Source organism: Anopheles merus, chromosome 3R (genome assembly GCF_017562075.2).
Source record: "Anopheles merus strain MAF chromosome 3R, AmerM5.1, whole genome shotgun sequence".
Classification (NCBI taxonomy): Eukaryota; Metazoa; Arthropoda; class Insecta; order Diptera; family Culicidae; genus Anopheles; species Anopheles merus.
The window spans coordinates 9,326,012-9,346,120 of record NC_054084.1 but is presented as its reverse complement, the minus strand read 5'-3'; the positions used below and the strand labels follow the sequence as shown (position 1 = coordinate 9,346,120).

Sequence of the window (20,109 nt, the reverse complement as noted above, 5' to 3'; positions counted from 1 at the left end):
TGGACACGCGCGCGCGTTGTTTTTTTTTTGTGAGTTACCGAGGTGTGCAGAGCACAGTGAAAGATGCGCTTTTTGTTTGTTTGGAGAGGGGATTATCAAGGTGCCTTATGGTAAAAGTGTTACGAATTAATTTAGGTTAAGAGTGTTGCAGACGCTTCAACCGATAAGAACCCCTTTTTTCTTGCAGTTTGGGAATCGCCTAGTGCCTAAATACAATGATGTGCACACTCACCTGTGGCTGCAGCAGTAACATGCTTATCGTTGAGCTGCTACTACTGTCCGCGGCTGCTGCTGCTGCTGCTGATACGGCTACTTTGCGCAGGTTGTCGTGCGGATGGTCACTGGTGCCGGACGCTGTACCGGAACCGCTGCGACCGGGCGTCAGGGGACTTCTTGTGGCCGTCAGACTCGCTGGCTGCGACACTGACGATGGATCTGCGGCTGGGACCGCCGATGGGACCGGTGAGGTTGCCACTCGCGATAGCAAATGGGGAGCACCTGGGAAGAGGAAGAGGACACAAACAAAAGGAAGAGGTTTTATTGACGCACCAAGTGGAGGAGTTGTTCCGAACATGTAAAAGACTGACACGCATCGTCCCGCCAACTGACCGTAAGTGCTAAGCATCATAATCATCCTACGGGGGAAAAAAGCAATCTTCACTCGCGATCGCACTTATTCTCTCTCTTTCTCTGTCTGTTTCTTTGCACAAACACTGCCACTCACGCACTCATAATTAAAGTTCGGACAAACGGGCCGGTGCGATATGGATCCGGCTGGTGCGGCTTTCATTTAGCCAAACTCCATCAAATGCTTATCTGCTTCTTGGCCGGTCGCCCAGACCCGAACACGCTGTCTGCGGCCTGTTTTACGAGCCTAGAGAGAGAGACGAGTTTTCAATCGCTCGTTAGATTAGCCGGACACTAACTGTGGTTCAGCACCGAAGACACACCGACGACTCGGGCGACCGGGTGGGCTTGTGTCGATTATGGCAACTGGCCCGTGTTAGAGAGCTTCACCGAACGCTTATCGCAAATCGCCATATTGGCGAACGGGAACGGAAGAGATGGAAAACCCACGCACAAAACGCAAGGCGAAAAATCGTCACATATTCACGATCAATCTCGACACCATCTCGCGCGCGCTTTTTTTTTTCACTGTTATTTGTAGGTTTTTAATGTGCCGTACGTGTTGGTTGTGCCTTTATTACCAAATCACTTCAACTCCGGCTGACCAAGGAGAGGATGATCACAAATGTCTGTTCGTTTGGGTGGCTCTCGTTTTGGAAGTGTTTAAAATTTCGGCAACATGACAATGTTGGAAGGACTGTGCTGTACTTCTAACGCTCACGCGTACACACTGGCTTAATAGAAAGAAACTAGGGACAAAGTACGCTTGCGTCGTAGCAACAATTTTACGATGATTTAAACGATTTTTGAGAGTTTATTAAAGTCAAATGGCAAAGCAAAAAGGGGCGTGTTAGACAAAAGAAACCCATTGGAAAGGATGCACTAAAACGCCATTCGCAACTTCTCATCGCGATAAGCCGAGCACTAGACAGCAGAATTCCCGGCGCTAGAGTGAAAGAACCACCGTCCCGAAGGACCATAAAAGTCGGTGATATTTAGCGAGTTGATTATCGAAAACAGCGGGACACGGTGAAGATGCGGTGCACACAGAAAAAGGGGTCACGGTTGTGTGGATGCAAATGAGCATAAGCATGCCGTAGGTACGGTTGGCCCGACAGAACACAATGCACGAGACCGATAACAGAAGGTGCGAAAAATGTGAAATTGAGTGTCGACAATGTGGTTGTCGTCGCAGCATTGTGCCGGTCTCGCCTGTCTGTGTCTTATCTGTCGTGCCGCGATCAGTACGGGAACGTTTAATGATGTGCTTTTCGGGGAGGGTTTTGATTTACGATGGGCCAGGCTTTGTTTATTATTATTTGTGTTGCGAATGGTTGATACGATTTAATTACCATTACAGTTGTTTAGTCGAGCGTCTCGCAACAGATGTGTTGATATCATTCAATTTCGTTTGATGGGTTCGATAATGTTTGAAGAACATACATATAAATCATGACCAATTTTTGTGAATAAAAACGTATTAGAAAGCGCAACAAAAGATTCCAAATTCCCTTTCATTTTGATCTTACAACCTTCGTCGGCTCTCTCCCTCTCTCGATAACACATTTGATAGCAATGTGTACGCAATGCCATGTAATACGCTAACACACTTTAGCCTGGAGCAACAATGCATGACACAAGCGTCATGTTACAAACAGCACCATGCCATGGGAAAAATCAACCCCCGGCGAATGATTTTCCATTCCAGCCCCAGCCGAATGTCCAACCATTTCGCCCCGTGCTATGGGGAGCAAACGCTCCGAAATGCGTCTCAGTTTGATGTGTTGCATGTGTTGCAGCACGCTGGCTGCCCGCTGTGGCGTCGCATTTGATGCACACACGTACACCCCACACAACGAAACCCCAAATAATGAACCCAACAGTGCACGAAGGAAACACAGCATCCACCGCTAGATAGAGGTAAGTGGTGATGATAAAACGAGGATAAAAGGGAAAAGACCCCGCGTGTGTGTGTGTGTGCGCGTCTGAGGGTATGATGAAATCTTAATTCGATTCGAATGGGTTCGAGCCCTCCCGAACGCCCCTAGGAGTCTGAGCGCACCGCATCGCGAGGTAATTGCGTGACCGTGACTGATCAGGGTAAATTCGGTTGTCTCCTCGGGGTTTCCCTTTCGCTTCCCCCGGGACGGATTGTGGCGGTGGTCGTCGTCGTCGTTGTTGCTTTGTTTTGCTTTGGATTTTACTGTTGCCGCAAATTTCGGTGGATCATTCGATTCGGTGTTCGGTATTTATGCCGCTCCCGTGAGCGATCGCCAGTCGGATGAGCCGGAGCTGCCAGTGATGAAGGCAGGAATTAATGCTTTGTTTCAGTGCGCACTGTGGGGGGTTGTTTCGGTTGTGTGTGATGGATCTGTGAATTCCGTCTGTGTTGAAGCCAAAGAACGCCAAAAATCTCAGCAGCTGATCACTGCTCGGTAGAGACAGTGGGACAGACGGTTGTGGCGTTTTAAAATTCCAGCGATGTGTAAGCGATTAAAAATGATATTCATCACGTCGGAATACATCTGTCACTTTCTTCTTCACTGTTTTTTTGCTGTGAGCATTATTCGCAGCGGTAATTTCGAGCAAGCAAAACACATTTAAAGAGCCATTTGATGGTACCGATATGGCACAGTTTAATTCTGAATATTTTATGCTTGCTTTTCACGCAATGGAAAGAAATTGCACCGTAAAAGAAAGTTCCGAAAACACGTCACGGAGTGAAGTAGTAGGACATGTAATCGTTAACGGAGGAAATGTGCAATGCGTTCAGCTGCATACGGTTGGGCTCGGATTTTTTACATTCTGCCAACGGTGCTCGTTACTGAACAGCTCAATGGAAAAATGCCGCCCCAAAGCGCGCCCAGAATAACGGTGTCCCCGAGCTGCTGCTCCCAGCGGAACTAATTCGCGGTGTTCTGGGTCTCCGCATGAAAAAAAAAACGCGAAAGCACCACAGTGCATTTGTTTTATGATAATTTTAATCAACTCTAATAAAAAAGGCCCCTTTTTCGGTGCGGTCCGATCGCCCGGCGGATCCTTTCTTTGCGCACCATCAAAGTGCATCGGGCGGGGGTTTACTGCTTCCACCACCGCAGTGCCGCATAATCAATCAACCTGGCCAGGGCAAAGTGCTATTCTTGGTACCCTAAATGGGGAACCGGGGCGTGTGTGTGTGTGTTCCTTTTTCTTCGTTTTCGTTCACCGTTTTCACGCGCTGTCGGCTAAAAGGGAACCGAATCATCAATCAAGATTTCAATTAACGCGACCAGGCTGCATGTTGGTAGGGAGTGCATACATGCATCGCTAACACATGTGTGTGCAAACCTATTGCAAATGGTGGGCGAGAAAGAAGGGACGGTTCGCATTTGGGCCATTAAAAAACGGCCCCTTCTGCTACCGTGGTGTGGCGGTGTTTTGCGGTGAAAGAAGAACGAGGCACTTTAAGATCCGCTCCGTCCGATCGGGCGCTTGGGCCAGGCGGGCCTGTGTGCCTCCTACTGGTAAGATTTGACGACGGTTTCTTGTCAATGTTTGCGGGTTGATTGATTCTTTACAAAACAAAGTAACAAGCGTTTGCTTCGCCGAGCCTGCAAAGCGCATGCTGATGTGGACGTTGCCATGCGGAAGACGCTTTAAGAGGAAAATAGCTTTTAAATCAGCTTGGAAGGGTGTACCTCATATTTAATTGTTTTTTTTTGTCATAAGAGTAAGGCATAATTTATTAACATTATATTTTTAATGAAAGTTCCGAACTAGTAGAATGACTAAAATAATGATTTTTATTGTAAATCATTTTATTGCTCTTGCAATTTAGTTTCATTGCATACTTTCGGGCGTAATGAAACGTATCATCAGGAAGCGAATGGAAAATCACCTCTTCTTCAGCATTCTTATCGCATTTCTTACTTCACCAACGTGTAACAACCAATCAAGAGATCAGTCAACATATATCGGTTCCACTATCTTTCCTCTTAGGAAGAAAAGAAGACTAAAAGCTCCATCTGAAAACACTCTTCCTTCACGCGTACTGTGAGGTTTCGATCTGGGTGCTATAATTATTTAATTTCCTGCTCATTTGAAGCACGCTTGAAACGTGCGGTGTGATGTGATTGCCGTGCTTTTTTTACATATTTACTCATCCACACGACCAAACCAAGCGCTGGGCAAGCTTGCCTCGCCACAAACACAGAAGGGGAAAGAAAATTTATAATAATATCTTTCCTAATCTTAAGTGCGCGCCTGTTCCGCGCGTTTACCATAAATTAGCACCCGGTGCCATTAAAGGGTGGGAGGGTCTTCCCTTGCTGGGCAGGAACCGACCAAAGACAACGTGTTTGAGCGCTCTGTGAGCTGCTTTTTCGAGTCCGAGCAGAGCGAACGAGCGAAAGGGAGTGTTCGTGGGGCATCATAATCGATTGCGGTGTTTGAAAATTAAGCTTAATTTAAATCGTAAAATAAAACATCGCGTAATTGCTGTGGCTTTTTTTCGTTTCCATTTCGTTTGGTTGTGTTTTTTCTGTTGCAAAGAGAGTCTTGCGTGCGTGAGAACTCGCTAAAATGAAGGCTTTCGTGAACAAAATAGACAATCTTTCACCGAAAACCCCATTCTCTCGCTCGCTGTAATGCCTGTTGCGGGTGGCAAAGTGATCGATGGAGCGCGGGCTTGCATGTTGCGAACCCTTTTTCACCATCATTAATGGTTTTTAATTGAAGCACTCGCACGGTACGGTACAGCTTACCCCCGAAACTAATGCCGGAAACGTGTTGCATCACAGGATGGAACGCGCGTAACGAACGCTGATGCAAACTGTCATTTCCAACCCGCATAAAACAGGGTCCTGTCCGCAAAACAAAAGAGGGAAAATATTGATCCATTTGGGGTTTCCAGCGAAAGTTTGAAGTTATAATATTTGTGCTCTCTATTGTATAATTTCTGCATCGCTGGACGATCCGAGCACGACCCGAGCGGGACGATGACTTTTCTGATTTCGACTCTTACTTATGTTTGGCGCATCAAACGGGTTCGCGCCCGTTCGCACCGACCAGATAAAGATGGAAACCGATGCAATCAAACTCGCATTCGTGTTTTGGCAGGGAAACATAATTTTTCACCCTCTCACTGCCCGCTTGCACAATGTATGTGGGGTTGAAGCTCGCTGGGGCATGGAAGAAAGTAATAAAAAACGGCCAAAAACTTCAGATGCACCAACGAACCCATCTCCAAAAATAAACCCATGGTCACCCTGTGTACTGTTTGCTTCGCATACTGGAAACCTAAAAAAACACGCAGAGACGTACCATTACATAAGCTGACGACGTTCCAGCCAGCATCAGAGCAAAAGTCATTCAAGAGGAAATCAACGAAAGATGAAAAAAAGGCAACAGCAATAACAGAAAGACAGTGAGCATCGAAAATAAAACAAACCAACGCCGGGCCTGCACTACCTCTTGGGGCTCATCTCAGTGCTGCCGGGGGTGGAAGATGGAAGGAAGGGAAGGCGAGGGCCGTTTTCTTCTTCCTTTACTTTTGAACCCCCAGTTTATCGCATCCTCGCATCTGCATCGAAAGCCATCGTCACTTTCGCTTTCGATCGCGGCCTGGGCCTCAGTTTCGCTACTAAGCTTCCACCGCCACCGTGTGCACATATTTGCAGCGTGCGCGCGGGCGCGGAGGGCGAGAGAAACCTGAGGCAACCGAGTAACCGATTTGATGGTTCAAGAAAACGCACAAAACGTACAAATATAAAAACAAAGCACGAGAGACAGAAAAAAAATCCATTTCCTTCATTATGGAGTTGACGATTTTTCATGAAGAAGATCTTGAGGTCCGAATATTTGGACAAAACAAACGCACACGGTAAAGGGAGAAGGAAGAGAAAGAGAAAGAGAGAGAGAACGACCGACACCTTATCGCAATTTTCTCATCGATCGTGCTTGTTGGGGCTGGCCAATAAGGGGAAGAAGCAGTAGGAAAGGAAAGGACCCCTACACACGGCAGGGCATCCCAAAATCTGAAGCCGACTCTTTACTGGCTGGAAGGCCGTAGAGAGGCATCTCACTTTTCTTGGGGCGCTGATTACGGCCACAAGATGGGTCGTGGCTGTCTTCTCCACTTTTTTTTGGGGTTGCTGTTGCTTGGGTCATCTTTTGAAGGAAGGATGAGATCTGCGTGGAATGTGTTGTATTCGTATCATTAGCAAACGATCCAGGGCATGGTCTAGAGCAAAGGGGATGGATGAGCAATTTGGAAGAAGGAAAGTCGCGTGCACACGGCAAGACAAATGAGTGATTAGAGCACGTCTTTATCCCAGGTTTTTTTTGGTATGTGTGTGCAAATCAGAGATTTTGGGTTGAGAGTAGATCTTACAACAACGACACACTCACAAAAAGAGGTTATGCTTTATTTTAAGCTAGGAAGTTGGCGTGAGCTACATAAAAACACACACACACTCACAAGAGCAAACGGGGGAAGGGTAGCGGTTGATCGTGTGCTAATGAAGCAAGAAGCGGGAAAATCGGTAATGTTTTCAATTATCTGCTTTCATCTTTCGCCAGCTGGGCCCGTTTCCGTTCAAAGTGGGTGGCCAGGTTTTTCTGCTGCTGCTGCCTCAGAGATCTTGTAGCCCTTGTCGAAGAAGCTAATTCAAATCGGGGTGCGGTGGGATGGGTTTTAGGCGACGGGGAAACGAGCAAGAATCGATTAAAAACAAGACAGACAAGACACGAGGTTCATGCACCTTGGCGATAAGGCCGGTCGGTCGGTGGCGCCAATCATTGCCGTTTCGTTCATTAATTACAATCCCCGGTTGTTGCGGGGCAAAACCTGAATGCTAAGCCTTTTCAGTGGCTGGGCAGGCGAAAATGGGCAAAAGAAGGAAAATGTTGCATTGAGATTAACCCTCTCTGGCAGCGTTCTGTACCAGTTTGGGGAGGAGAGCGAATAGAAGTTGACAGATCCGTGGAGCAGCCGATAGGCAAGCGTCCATGTTCTTCCACAGTAGACGATGATTGGAAGACATGTTTTTGATGGCGAAAGTAGAAGAAAGATCTCCGATAGCGATGGTATTTCACCGTACTAGAACTACTACACACTAATGGATTTACTGAGGATCTTCATGGAGCTCAAGCCGCGATCGATCGAATGGCTTTTGGATGAGGCGCAGTTTTTTTTAAGCCTTGAAAGCCATCACTCATCACTGCAGTAAACAATGTACAAGATGTAGGACATCATCGTGTAGGACACACACACACACACTCGAAACAGTGTTGCCAGCGGGCGGCAACGTGCTGTGTGTCCTCCGCGAGCGAGCGATCATGGTCAAAGGCACGGATCGGATCAAAAACCCGCCGGTCGCTGAAGTGGCGATTGTAAACAGATAAACTAACATCGCCTCCCAAGCGAAGCCATAAAGGATGGTGCAATCTCATCGTCAAACAAATGTAAGATCTTAATTCGGCACTTTACACACTTCTCCGACACCAATGTTGGAGGAGGGCGGACCATCTTAAGGATGGTGGGTTTGTGAGTGTGTGGGCACACTAAGTGATACTACAAACGTTCATACCCTCGTGTTCGTCTCCCGACCCGCTCGGACACTGTACCGGTAGCAGTTTGGAAACCTCTTCTCGATTTCCTATTCAGCAACGAAGAGAAGCAGAGAGAGGGAGAGAGAGAGAGAGCGTGAAAGATTTGTAACAGCTCAATCGGTTGCCCTCCAATATCCGACCCGCAAAGGGTCCCGTTTTTCTTGCAGAATCTGTTTGACCGCTCGCAAACAGCAAACAGCAACCACTATGCGGGCAGGCATAAAGCTTAAATCCCTGCCCGTGGTACAGCTCGCCGCTCGGAATGCAAAATTTGCTTGAAAGCAGTCATAAAGTAAACGCCCGAGGGAATCTTACCGTTTCGATGTTGCTGCCGTTTGTTGTTGGGAATGATAAAAAAAGGAAGATTGAGAGGGTCCAGGTGGGGTGCGATCTCACAGTTTGGTTCGAAATCGAAGAAAGAAACCTTACCGTCGGCGAAAAACACTTAACAATACAAATTGAACTGTCAACAGTTGCCGGTCAAAAGGTGCGAAGCGGCCGCGAATTAACAAAAACGAAGTCGACAAAACATACATAAAGAGATGCAAAGAGTGAAGAGAGAGAAAGGGAGAGGGAGAGAAAGAGCTGAGGGGAAAAACGGCGAAGGTCGTTTGATATGCGCTGGAGTGTGGAGAGCGTTGTGAGCTTTTGAAAGCATTCTTTCGCCCGGCCGTGTGGAGAATAGGCTCAATGGAGGGAGGATGCGTTTGTTTGTGCGTTTTGTTAGCTATCAAGTAGCGCATGTTGAAGCATTATCGGTGGCTGAGCATTTGGTGTCTCGGGAAAGGAGGCTCTTGTCACGAGAGGGAAGCGAACCAACCATTAGACCAGCTACACTTGATCGAGTGTGGTTTACTTTCCAGCTTAAGCTGTTTGAAGCAACCGTTGACCTTAGGCAGTGATCCACAAATGTTTGAAGATGATTTATTTCGGTTGGAACATCTACTGTTTTGTGTTTGCAATACTCATCTCTTCATATTATGAGCAGGTCAGGCTTTTTTAATGTATGTAATGAATTGCTTTGTGTCATGTAAAGCTCTTATTTTCACATTTGCAGATAAAAAACGGCATTCAAACTGATCCCCTCACTAGCTTTGGATCATCATTCTGTAAATACGTAACCTGAGAACACGATCTCTGTACGATCTCGAAATCATCTTGACTAATTGACGCTTATACCCACCATTACCACCCGAACGTACGCTATCCGCCAGCTGCTTTCGATCTCTATCTCGCCAGAATCCGGTGACACGTTCGCAAAGCGTGAGACATCCAACACCCGGAGAAGGAAGGTACGGGAAAAATTAAAACCCCCTTGCCCAACAAAACGCAAATCGTATCGGTTCACTCCACCACACCGTTTGTCTCTCCAATCCACCGAATTTAACGCATGTTTTTCCTTCCCATTTTCGGCACACATCGACCCCAGGGGCCTGACATCGTTTGTGGGTCAATACTTTCACCCAAAACGCGGGGATGGCTTTTCGCCCGTTTCGCTTTGGGAGTCGCTTCTTCACCACTCGAAAACCGGTGGTAAGCCACTTCAGCGTCGTACGCCGCACCCCGAAAACTTCAAACAAGCGCACCCCATCTCCGCGCCGGGTTTGCTTGCTGGAGACTTCAACGACGGTAGAGATGATGAACCGCGGGCGCTTCCAGGGCGCGTTGTTTTTTTCCCTCGCTCTTTCTCTCTCAGTCCCATTCCCTGCTTGCCAGTGTTTTTATTGCACACTCGGTTCGGTCGAAAATAAAAGTCTCATTAACGGGATGTGAAGATGGTACATGAAATAAAGCTGTGCAATGGTTTGGTGAGGCTTGTGGTCCGAAGTACGCTTTTGGCTATGGTTTCGAAGGATTGAGAGAATGGGCAGAGTTTTTTTTTTGTTTGTTTGGCTGTTGGTAGGCGAATTTTTACGAACGATTCGTACCCAAATTCGTGATTGTGGAATTTGTGAATAATGAGCTACATTCTAAAATAAAACCATAGCGTACCGGCTCCACGCTCATTTTGGTGGCTAAATTTTTGGCCAAATATTTCAACCGCGCTTACCGCACTGGAAGAAACAAAAATAAAACCGTCGCGAGGCCAAAGGATGATTCCCTTTCGGCAATTTCGAATGTTATTGCGAATGTTATTACCTTCGCTCGCTCGCGCGAGAAACCTTTTTTTCGAGAGGAACCGTATGTTTTATGCTTTTTCCCTCTCCCCTTTTTTCCTTGTCGACCATTTTTATCACCACATTTATTTAATTTGCGGCAAGGATTGTTCGGATTCGTTCGGTCCGAATGATGTGTTTCATCGCGCGAGTGATGATGCGCCGCTTCACTTTTAGTGAAGCTTAATTATGTAAGAGATGAAACGTTTGGCGCCGGCTTCTCTATAAAGCACAGGTCCGCCAGCACAGGTGCCGGTGTGATTGGTGCGAATTCACATCAACCGACTGGTGCCTTGTATGATAAGCCTGCTGCAGGAAGGGTTTATGGCCCGGCCGGCCTGTCGAAGGTTGAAGAAAAATGGGTTTAAAAATAAACACACTCTCCTGGTGGCCCCGTTCGCTTCGGAAAGTGGACCGTATAATCGTGTATTACGTGTTATTGCCCCCCTCAGGGCCACCCGAAAATTGGGTAATGAATGCCAAACTTGAACTTGCTGCACGTTAAATTATACAATGTGACGCTCCTAATGTGTCTTTCGCTGCGTTTTCCCAAGGCTGTGGCAAGGAGCGTTGGTTTTGGTTTGGAATCGTTTTCCGTCGGCCCTTGCGTCGCTCGCGTAGAGGTCACTGCGTGCTGCAGTTTTCGAAGATGACCGTGCATAAATGGGTGCTTCTGCCCTACAATCGGAAACGTTTAGCCACCCAGCCAAACAGTATCTGTGTGCATCAGCAGAGCAGGGCGATTTGGCAAAAAGCAGGGGAAGCAGGCAGAACGATTTAATTGAAACACACACACACAAATGTGAAGCGTCTTCATCGGTGAGTAAACTTCTAATTAGCGCACTGAAGGATAGTATTAAGATAAACACTCCCGGTGGGGTCGAGCGATAAAATTAGTACCTTTTTCTCTCTCCCTTCTCCCTTTGGTACCACCAGCAATGATCGCTGCTCTTTGCGCGTAAGTGAAGCAGCAGAAGTTCAACCGTGGAACAGTTGAAACGAACGAACAGAAGAAGATCTACACAATGTTTCGCTTGTACTGGTCCCGCAGTGGTACCATACGTACAAGGAAAAGGGTTGGGAAAGATAATTCGCCCTCTTAAACGATGCTGCTTGATTAGCCACTGGTAGAGGTGAGCAATTGCTGCCGACCGTCTGCGGTACAGTCGAAACGAAGTGTGTCTGCTGACTGGAATGCCGGTAAATGCCTCATCATCAACGATGGAATTGACTCTCGAGGGCTGCCGGTTTTACGTCAAAAGTCTTCGATTCCCTCACCCGTGGTGTAGTTTATGAGGGAGAAAAGATAATGGTAGCAAGCAGGGGCAAAAAATGGGTTTCTATGGGGACGGAGCAACAAGCGAATCACATGTAGAGAAACAGTACCCAAGGGTAAGGCTTTAATGGTACATTTGGCACAAAGCTTTTTTTGTGGCTGTTGTGAGACAATCGTACCAGACAAGTGAGATGGAATTACACAGTTGCTTTAGCTCGCAAAAAAATACAGCAACAGAACACAAAAGCAGGAGAATGAAATTTGAAAATTGTACCACATAGGCGGAGGCAAATTTAGGCAAATGATCGCTGATTACGCGGAATCGGATCGCTCGCTCGCATCATCCTTGATCTGTCGGATACGAAACGGTCCGAAATTGTTGTTTTGATGAGCTGTAACTGCCTTCAATGGGTTTGTTTTGGTTTCTGGCTCGCCTAGCTGGTGAGTTTAATTTTATTAGCGCTCGTTAAGCGAGATCAAACGGTGTCGAGCGACGGCGTGTGATTAATCTTTCTGTACGGTTTTGTCTTTTGGGCACTGGGCTGGTGGAAAACGATCCGAAAAATGAGCTTACTGTTTTGTTTTACTAATCTGAGCACATCTCGCTTTGGAGGGCTGTAGAGGAAGACTGCGATGATTTATTTGCGCTGCTGGGAATATTTCCCACGATTAGAAAAAAAGGAAGTGCAAGGGCGTTATGCGGGAACAATTAAAATTGCATACGCTTTTCTTTGGCCACCTTGCGCGAAGGTTGCTTCCAAAAAGGGCTTGCGGTCTTTGTGAATAAACTGAAGTTTTCACTTTGCAAGCTGTTTGCCCTCTCAAGATCACGATATAAAACAAAATACAGTGCTTTAGACTCCACTAAACACTCATTAGAGTCCATTTTGATCCTTCCAGCTCGCGCTGGACATCAAATAAAATACAAAACGTTACGCGGGTAGTAATTTTCCCAACTTTGCTACCTCACATTCCGCTTTTAGACACTTTTATTTCCATTTCGGCCCTCCCCATCTTCACTTCAGCATCGAACAGTTCCTCGTGCATCGCGAACGAACGGCAAGCTTCCGTAATAGCATCGCTTCCTTCACCGCTTCGTTCCGTGCAATCACTTTTGTTCGGTCTGCCAATTGATGATTTCACCAATTGATTTCGTCCCTTCTCACCCTTCCGAGCTTCCCTCGATCGCTCCCCGATCGCTTCGTAGCCGGTGTGGGTGAAGAGATCGCTGATCGGAGTGTGATTATATTACGATTAGAAAATTATTCAAAATTACTATGATCGGAGCGGGGCGGTCATAATTGAGAATTTATGCAAAACCGCGCTTCTGCAATGGGGCTCGCTACCAGAGAGATCGATTTCTTGCGCTTGCGATGCGATCGGCTACTCGCTTGCCGGGTTCGTCGCTTGCCGCTGCGTCGATGTCGTTTGAGCGCTTTGCAAACTATTTTCTGCGCGATGAAGAGCCACGGTGTATCGCATTGCAACGGTGGCCCTGGCCTGGCCACGATCGATCGAGGTCAGGCCAGTGTACCCATCGGTGGGGGAGGGGGGTGGGGGCAGACGAGGGGTCGCTGTCGCTTTGGGCCCGTGTAGTTATGGACATTAGGCGAATTTTATTGCGCCGTTAGGAGGGGCTAATTAATAGTCATTTCCAACGGGGTGACGACCCATCATTCTCGCCCCGAACCGGTGATCCTGTCCCGGTGTGGCGATCGAGAGCGAAAGATGGTGAATGCCTTTCGAACCAATCGATTGTCATGCAGATCGGCATACTCCGAAATGCTGTCGTGGTGTGAAGTCGTTTTCGATAGCTATTGGATGCCACCTTTTTTTTGTTGGCTATGATTTTTATTTGCTTTGCCAACCATGGAAGATGAGCTCGACTGATCTCATCGTTGGCGAAAAGAAAGAAAAAAAGCATTGCTACATCAACAGTGTATGGGAGGAGGGCTCATCTAAAGGAGGAGCTCCACTCCGCGGAGATAAAACCACATGCACCGAAACCTGCAGATGAATGTCAAACTCATCGAAAGAGATCCATCTGATAAAGACGTCTTCCAGCGTGTGCGGCGGAAGAAATGATTTACGGTTCGGTCGCTGGGTGGGCCGTCGTTTGTTTCGGAGCACCGAGACGAGATGATGAATATTGAATCAGCACGGCGCATCAAATAAACCCATTAAGTGTGATTCGGGGTTTTGTGTTCTGGCCGGCTAAGTGGATGGGCTGCTCCGTCGTCCTGGAACCATTGCGGAACCAGTTCAGCAGTAGCAGCAAACCGGGGTTAGCATTTTACAGCACAGGTTTAATAATGGTGAAACAGACGATTGAAACGTTACTTCAGGAAGGGTGGGGAATTGAAAATGCAAACTCGATCATCATAAATCATGCGGTAGTTATGTAGCGTTTTGTGAGCTTATGCCAAGCTTATTTCTTTCAAATTCCAATTCAAAAATTAATTAGCTTCATCAAGCGAAGGGAGTGCCTTGTCCAGCGGCTCATAGCGGAAATAATGAATACATTTAAAATTTTACAATAAATTACCTACAGTCTTCTCGTTTTTTTTAACATCATAATCTCCTCCAAATAAATTCCAAACTTTATCACATAAACACCCACAAACCCCGGGCAAGCAGTCGGCCGTCAGCTGTAGCGATTGTTTACATTCGTGTCAAAACGTTTCGAACAGTAGAGGACCATTCATGCGCACCATTCTATTTGTACAAGCGACAGGTAATGTGGTAATTTCACTCAACCCACACCTCGCACTGCTGGGAAGCAAACACTCGAGCGCGACTGATTGCACCTGACCAGACCGACCAAAACAGTACGCCGGGCACGCGGCCGATCGGTCCGGAAATTCCCATCTCACACACATTCTGGAGCGCGTGCCGAGCAAGATCTCTCCTTGGATGCGCGAATGTGTGTGTAATGGGCAAATAAATAATTCCCTCGCAACCCCTCGGTGCCCGGTGGGACCAAGCTCATATAAAATCTATTCTCCTGCCAACAAAACCACCGTGCGAGTGCAAGAAAAAGGGTGGTTTGCTATTTTTACTGCTTTTGTTGTTGCATTCATTGTCGTGCCCGCCGCTGCTTGTTAACGACCTCTATTGACACGGCCGGTTCGATTGGCGGACGGGGTCGGCTTTTTTTTTTTGGCGGAGAAATTGTTGACATTTGATCTTCACCTGTGCTGCGGGACTTCAATCCTTACCACCTGTTGCCATTTTTTTTTTCTTCTCCTATTTTCCATCACACCAACGGGTCGTGGCAAGCCTGGGACGGAATCAAGATCCAGGACGTGATTGCAGGGTTTGCAGGCGGAACAGCGAAGATTTAATGATCATCACGACAACGACGATGATGACGATGTGCCAATGCTGATGGACACAGTGACCACTTGACCTCGTGCCGAGGGCACATCGATTCCGGCGAAATCGAATCGCGCAGAGGACTTTCAGCCCCGTCAGGCTTCAAATGGGGGATCCACTTGAGCTTTTATTGCACACGCGCAAGCGGGTGAAGAATGGCGGCACGCGTAAAGATTCACCCGGCGGTTTTATATTGGACGCGTTTTCGGTGTGTGCGTGTGTAGTTTGAATTTCAAGTGGCTCTCAGTGTTTAGTGCCTTGCCGATCAGAAGCAGCAAACAGCAAGTGTGCGAAAAGTACTTCGAAAACATGCAACACAAAAGCCCTGGAACGGGTGAGTGATGCGTTATCAGATTTAATAGATAGTTTAGAAGCGATAAAGTTTCAAGTGTATGTGAGTGTGTGTGTTGCATCAACATGACAAGGTTTTTGTTTTGTTGATGCTGTGTTATTGCTCAATTATATTTTTCTGATTTTGATCTTCATTCATGTATGATGTAATTCAGAAAATCTCTCTTACGTTGGACACTTTCAGATTTTATATCGAACTTTGAACTATGAATGCTTTATAAAATCGTTCTTTAAATTCATTACGTTGTACAAAGCACACACCATAAAGCTCTTATCGCCCATTTGACCCCCAAGCAGCATTGATCTCACCGAACTACTTTCCACCATTGCTTGCACTTTGTCGCCCAACAATTCGTACCGGTCAGTCAACGACGGCCAGCATTCATTTTCTTCACACTCGCTTTGTTTGCTCACCTCAACACGAACAACACCTCTCTGAGAGGGGGCAGTCGTCTGTACGTTATTTTTCGGCTTTTGCTGACGTTGTGTTTCCATTGTCTTTTGCCCAACCGTCCATGATTCAAACCGTCCCAAGACCGTCTTCCAGCCCTTTTTTTTTCAACCACCCGCAGTCGCACTCCTTTCGCTGGAGCTTCATTGTAAATTTGACAATTTTCGTGACCACAACATCGAACCAACCGGCAAGCAAGCAAACCACCACCACCACCAACCCTCACTAAGCCCTCATCCACGAACGCATAACGAGCCATGTAGCGGAGCTGTCAGCAGCGGGGCCAGATTCGGTACAAAAGCGGTGCGGGCGCACGCGGGCAAGGTGTTTTATTTTTGTTTGGACAGCCGGTCCGAAACATCGCGCGTGATTTTAACCTTCGGCTACCGTTACACCACATCCCCATGCGCGCGGCCGCGTAGGGGTTTTCGTTCCGTCCTGCGGGGCGTTTTCGTTTCGCTAGCCGGCCCGAAGGGAACGCGTTCAAATTAATTAGCACCGATGTGTGACACTCGGCTCATTATTGAGATACCAGGGTGAGAGTGTGTGTGTGTGTGTGTGTGTGTGTGTGTGAGGGAGAGAGGGAAGATGGGGTGCAAAAACGGGGTGCAAACAAACGAGCAGCAGCCCGGTAACAAGTAGCAAAGTAATTTTTATTTGTCTTACGCACGCGACGGCGCAGATTATCGTAGTGTGGGAAGCGAAATTTTTATCCCAACGGGGGAAGTTCATTTGCATGCGCTGAGAAGGGGCTTTTAGAAGTGAGTTAATTTTTGGGGCTTATTTGGAAATGATTTTCCCATTCATGAGTATGTGCATGATGAGACTTTTATTTGAATTAATGGCACTTGTATTGTCAAGCAACAGTTGAGCTTTAACTTTATATTATATGATAAATTTCATGAACATGTACCAAAGATCGTCGTAAACCTTTTTGGGAGACTCCTAAAGGGATCCAAAGTAAGCTAATATTCCACTAGTTTAACCACAACAAACCAATCGCAGTTGCATCTTGAACCCACCGTACCTTCACTGTCATCGTTTTCCAATCATAAACTAATGCTTTCTTCGTTTGAATTTCCATCGTGCAGAGTGTTACCGTGCTCTAACGGAATGGCAAAAAGCAGCATTGACATATTGTCTCATTCTAGACGACTGTGAACCCATCTGCAACCGTTCACTGTTGTGGGAGTCGAAGTGAATTCGCCCTGCACAACATGGCTATGATACGTGTGCTCTAGGGCGACAGCATCATCCCTAAGATTATTTGAATAAATTTGAAAGTAAAATATTGGCAAATGTATGCTCGCTTGTGGCATCGGTGGGCGATTGGATTTGCGTAAAGCACTTCATACTGTACCATGGGCTAGATGAAAGTTTGGGCCTTCTCGTGTATGGTAAGCAGCAGTCTTGCCAACTGCAGAAGACGCTACCGGATAGAGACGATTTATCGATATCACGAAAGAATAATGGCTGTCTGGTAGAGGGAAATCCCGCTCCCCCACATACACCGCACAGAAGCCACCGCAACGGAGTGATGCATCTTCGACGGCAAATGCATCAGAACGTTACGTTAGACCAACGTACCGATGGGATTACTTTTCCTTCCCCATTTGCCATGTTGGATCGGGCTTATCACGATTGAAGCTTCGTCGAAATGGCAAACAAGAGCTGTCTGTTGCTGTTGCTACAAGGAAAAGGGAAGAGGGAGAAAAAGTGCCGTTTGATTGAACTACTACAGCCAGTTGCCAAACCGCAGCTGTCAAACAACGGGCCCGGCATGGGAATAGAATATCGGCATTGCCCACCGTTGACAAAACCACGCTGGAAGCTGGAAGCATCATTTGCGGGGTTTTGAGCGTGCGATGTAAAATAAGTCGCCCGTTTTGCTCCGGAAATGTGTCTCGATGTGTTCAAATTTAGCTTTCTCGTAACGTGAGCCTCATTGGGTGGTTTGGTCAATTTTCGACCGAATCCAAACCGATCCAGTTGAAATGTCTAACGTTTCATTTGTCTCGACGCTAATCAAACATTTGAGTAACATCGTGTAAAACCAATGGATCAATTGATTTTGACAACAATAATTTCCGTTCGGCCACCCAAAAAAAACCTCAAACCTTCGTCGGCGAGGGAGGCATAATTAATCATCGACGTGCTTCTCGAGCGGTCACGGGAAGGCAACGATCAACCTGGGTGGATTGAAATTATAATAAAAATGTACAGTCGCAGCAACAATCGCAACCACATCAACCGGGTCAATCTAACGGTCGTAATCTAACAAAATATGATCACGGGGAAGGGTTTGATTGATTCAAAACGGTTCCCGCGCCATCCCGCGTGGCCCCGCTGGACCCGCTGAAAGACTATATTCTGTCGCTGAGATTGAATTACGGACGCGTGCCTGTGAATAGATAGTATGTTGCGGAGGGAGCGGAGAAAAAAAGAATTCGGAGGTTCGTCGCTTTCTGCACACCGTACGGCATTGAAGTCTTTCGTACGGAAACAGCGCCGCGCTTCGCTCTTTCTTTCGGGGGATTTGTTTTCTATTGTTTTGTTGATTAACATTAGACAAACATATCGTTTCGATGTTGCTCATAAAAATGCTTTCGCCTGTTTGTGAAGGTATTCTAATGAAACGTCTCTCAAAGGCAAATACTTTCCGTTTTGCTTCCAGCAAACTTTACAACACAATATTAGCATTAATCAATCGCACATTCCCAGCGCAAAATCGTTCGCAATAAAGTGTCCCACTCGTGCAAATACTCCCTTTCGAAGGGCTCCCTCCGCACTTAAAACAGGCCAAAGCTAAAACAAACAGTAAATCATGGCATCGTAATCGCAGTAATGAGCTGGAGCTTTATCAGCTTAAATTTATGGTTCAAACGATCGGCGGATCGGTTGTAGGCCGGTGGTGTACGGGCCGTGGTCAAAATACTGCACGACGCTAGTCCTAAAACCGGGCCAATGGCTACCTTCCCCAGCTCAGCTCGGCGAGCGTCACAGTGAACTCTCCATCAAACGTTCATGACCTATTGGCCGTCGCGCGTCATCGTACTCTTGCGAGAGCTGTACCGCGCTTGTCGATGCATTTCTCCGCACGGTTTGATGTAGCAGATTCCAACCATGCGATGACTGGTACTGCTGCTGCTGCTGCTGCTGCGATTGACTGATGACTGTGACGATTTTCTGCGAACATGCATCCGCGACTCGTAGTGTGGCATGTTTTTCTGCCCCGTTCGGGGTGTTTTTTTTCTGTTCTGTTGTTTCCCTTTTCCGACTCCTCGCAAGCAAACGCTAACTAAGCTCCGCGAGAAACCTGCGGCCAACCTTCGCTTGGTTAAATTTTTGCTGATTGATACTCACACCGGGTGATTGATGGGCCAACGGCGATGCACCGGCGATGCAGTGGGAAACGGTCTCATAACGAGGGCGCCACCTCGCCAACAGCCGCCAGCAGCGTCTAACGGTCATTAGACCGCTGCGTCGCGGAACCTCCAAATCCTCCGAGGGCGCTTCGTGCTCAACTTCAAAAGTGCTGGGATGGAAGCCGACAACACACCGCTGGACACTGTACGGCTTGCTGGCGAAAATTGCAACGCCAGTGCAGCCTCACCGTTGGTGGTCGGTCGGTCATTCGGTTGTTGCTGTTATGGTGCTGCTTTATCGAATTATTGATACGCTTGAGATCCTTCCCTCCTACGCTGGAGTGAAGTTTTTTGTTGTTGCATCTACCTTAAAGGGCTGAAGGGTGAATTATGGTTAATGCGCACGGCGCGTTCGGTACGGTCAGTTCGACGATCGACGACTGCGACAATCACACGGCAACACAACACACGTTCGGACATCAGTGCGCCACGAGGCAGCATGCGCGCCAGTACGGTACATACGGCCGGCTTATCGGCATCGGTTGATTCAAACAACTGGGTTCGTTAATTTTCATGGCCCCGGTCATTTGTCTCATGAGTGCAATAAAGCAACCCGTGTGAGTGTGTTCCCCTCTTGTGCTTGAGCACGGGGATTGATTAATTATTTTATTCAAACTGTCAACGAGAATTGTACGACGGTGGCTTACGGGTCGGCCAAACCCGATAGAAGATTAACCACCGCATACAGGGCGTCCCGGATTTCTCCTATGCTTTGACAGAGGGTTTTGTTACGCAAAAAAGGTAACAATCAAAAGCTTGGTTCAAACAATTTATTTCACCATTCATAAAAATATTGCCCCATTAATAGTTGAAATCAAATCGGCGACCACTTCGCACCCGTCATCCGATCCGACGAGT

At 47.2% G+C, this 20,109-nt stretch overlaps 1 protein-coding gene across 14 annotated transcripts in view; it reads right to left on the bottom strand.

Moving 5' to 3' along the window:
* Nucleotides 1–20,109, bottom strand: part of LOC121596476 (probable nuclear hormone receptor HR38) — a 104,466-nt gene that overhangs the window by 13,945 nt on the left and 70,412 nt on the right. For all 14 annotated transcript variants that reach the window (XM_041921479.1, XM_041921476.1, XM_041921472.1 and 11 more), the window contains one exon: nucleotides 233–498. In XM_041921479.1, the coding sequence (XP_041777413.1) occupies nucleotides 233–498 (266 nt within the window). The remainder of the gene's footprint in view (nucleotides 1–232; nucleotides 499–20,109) is intronic.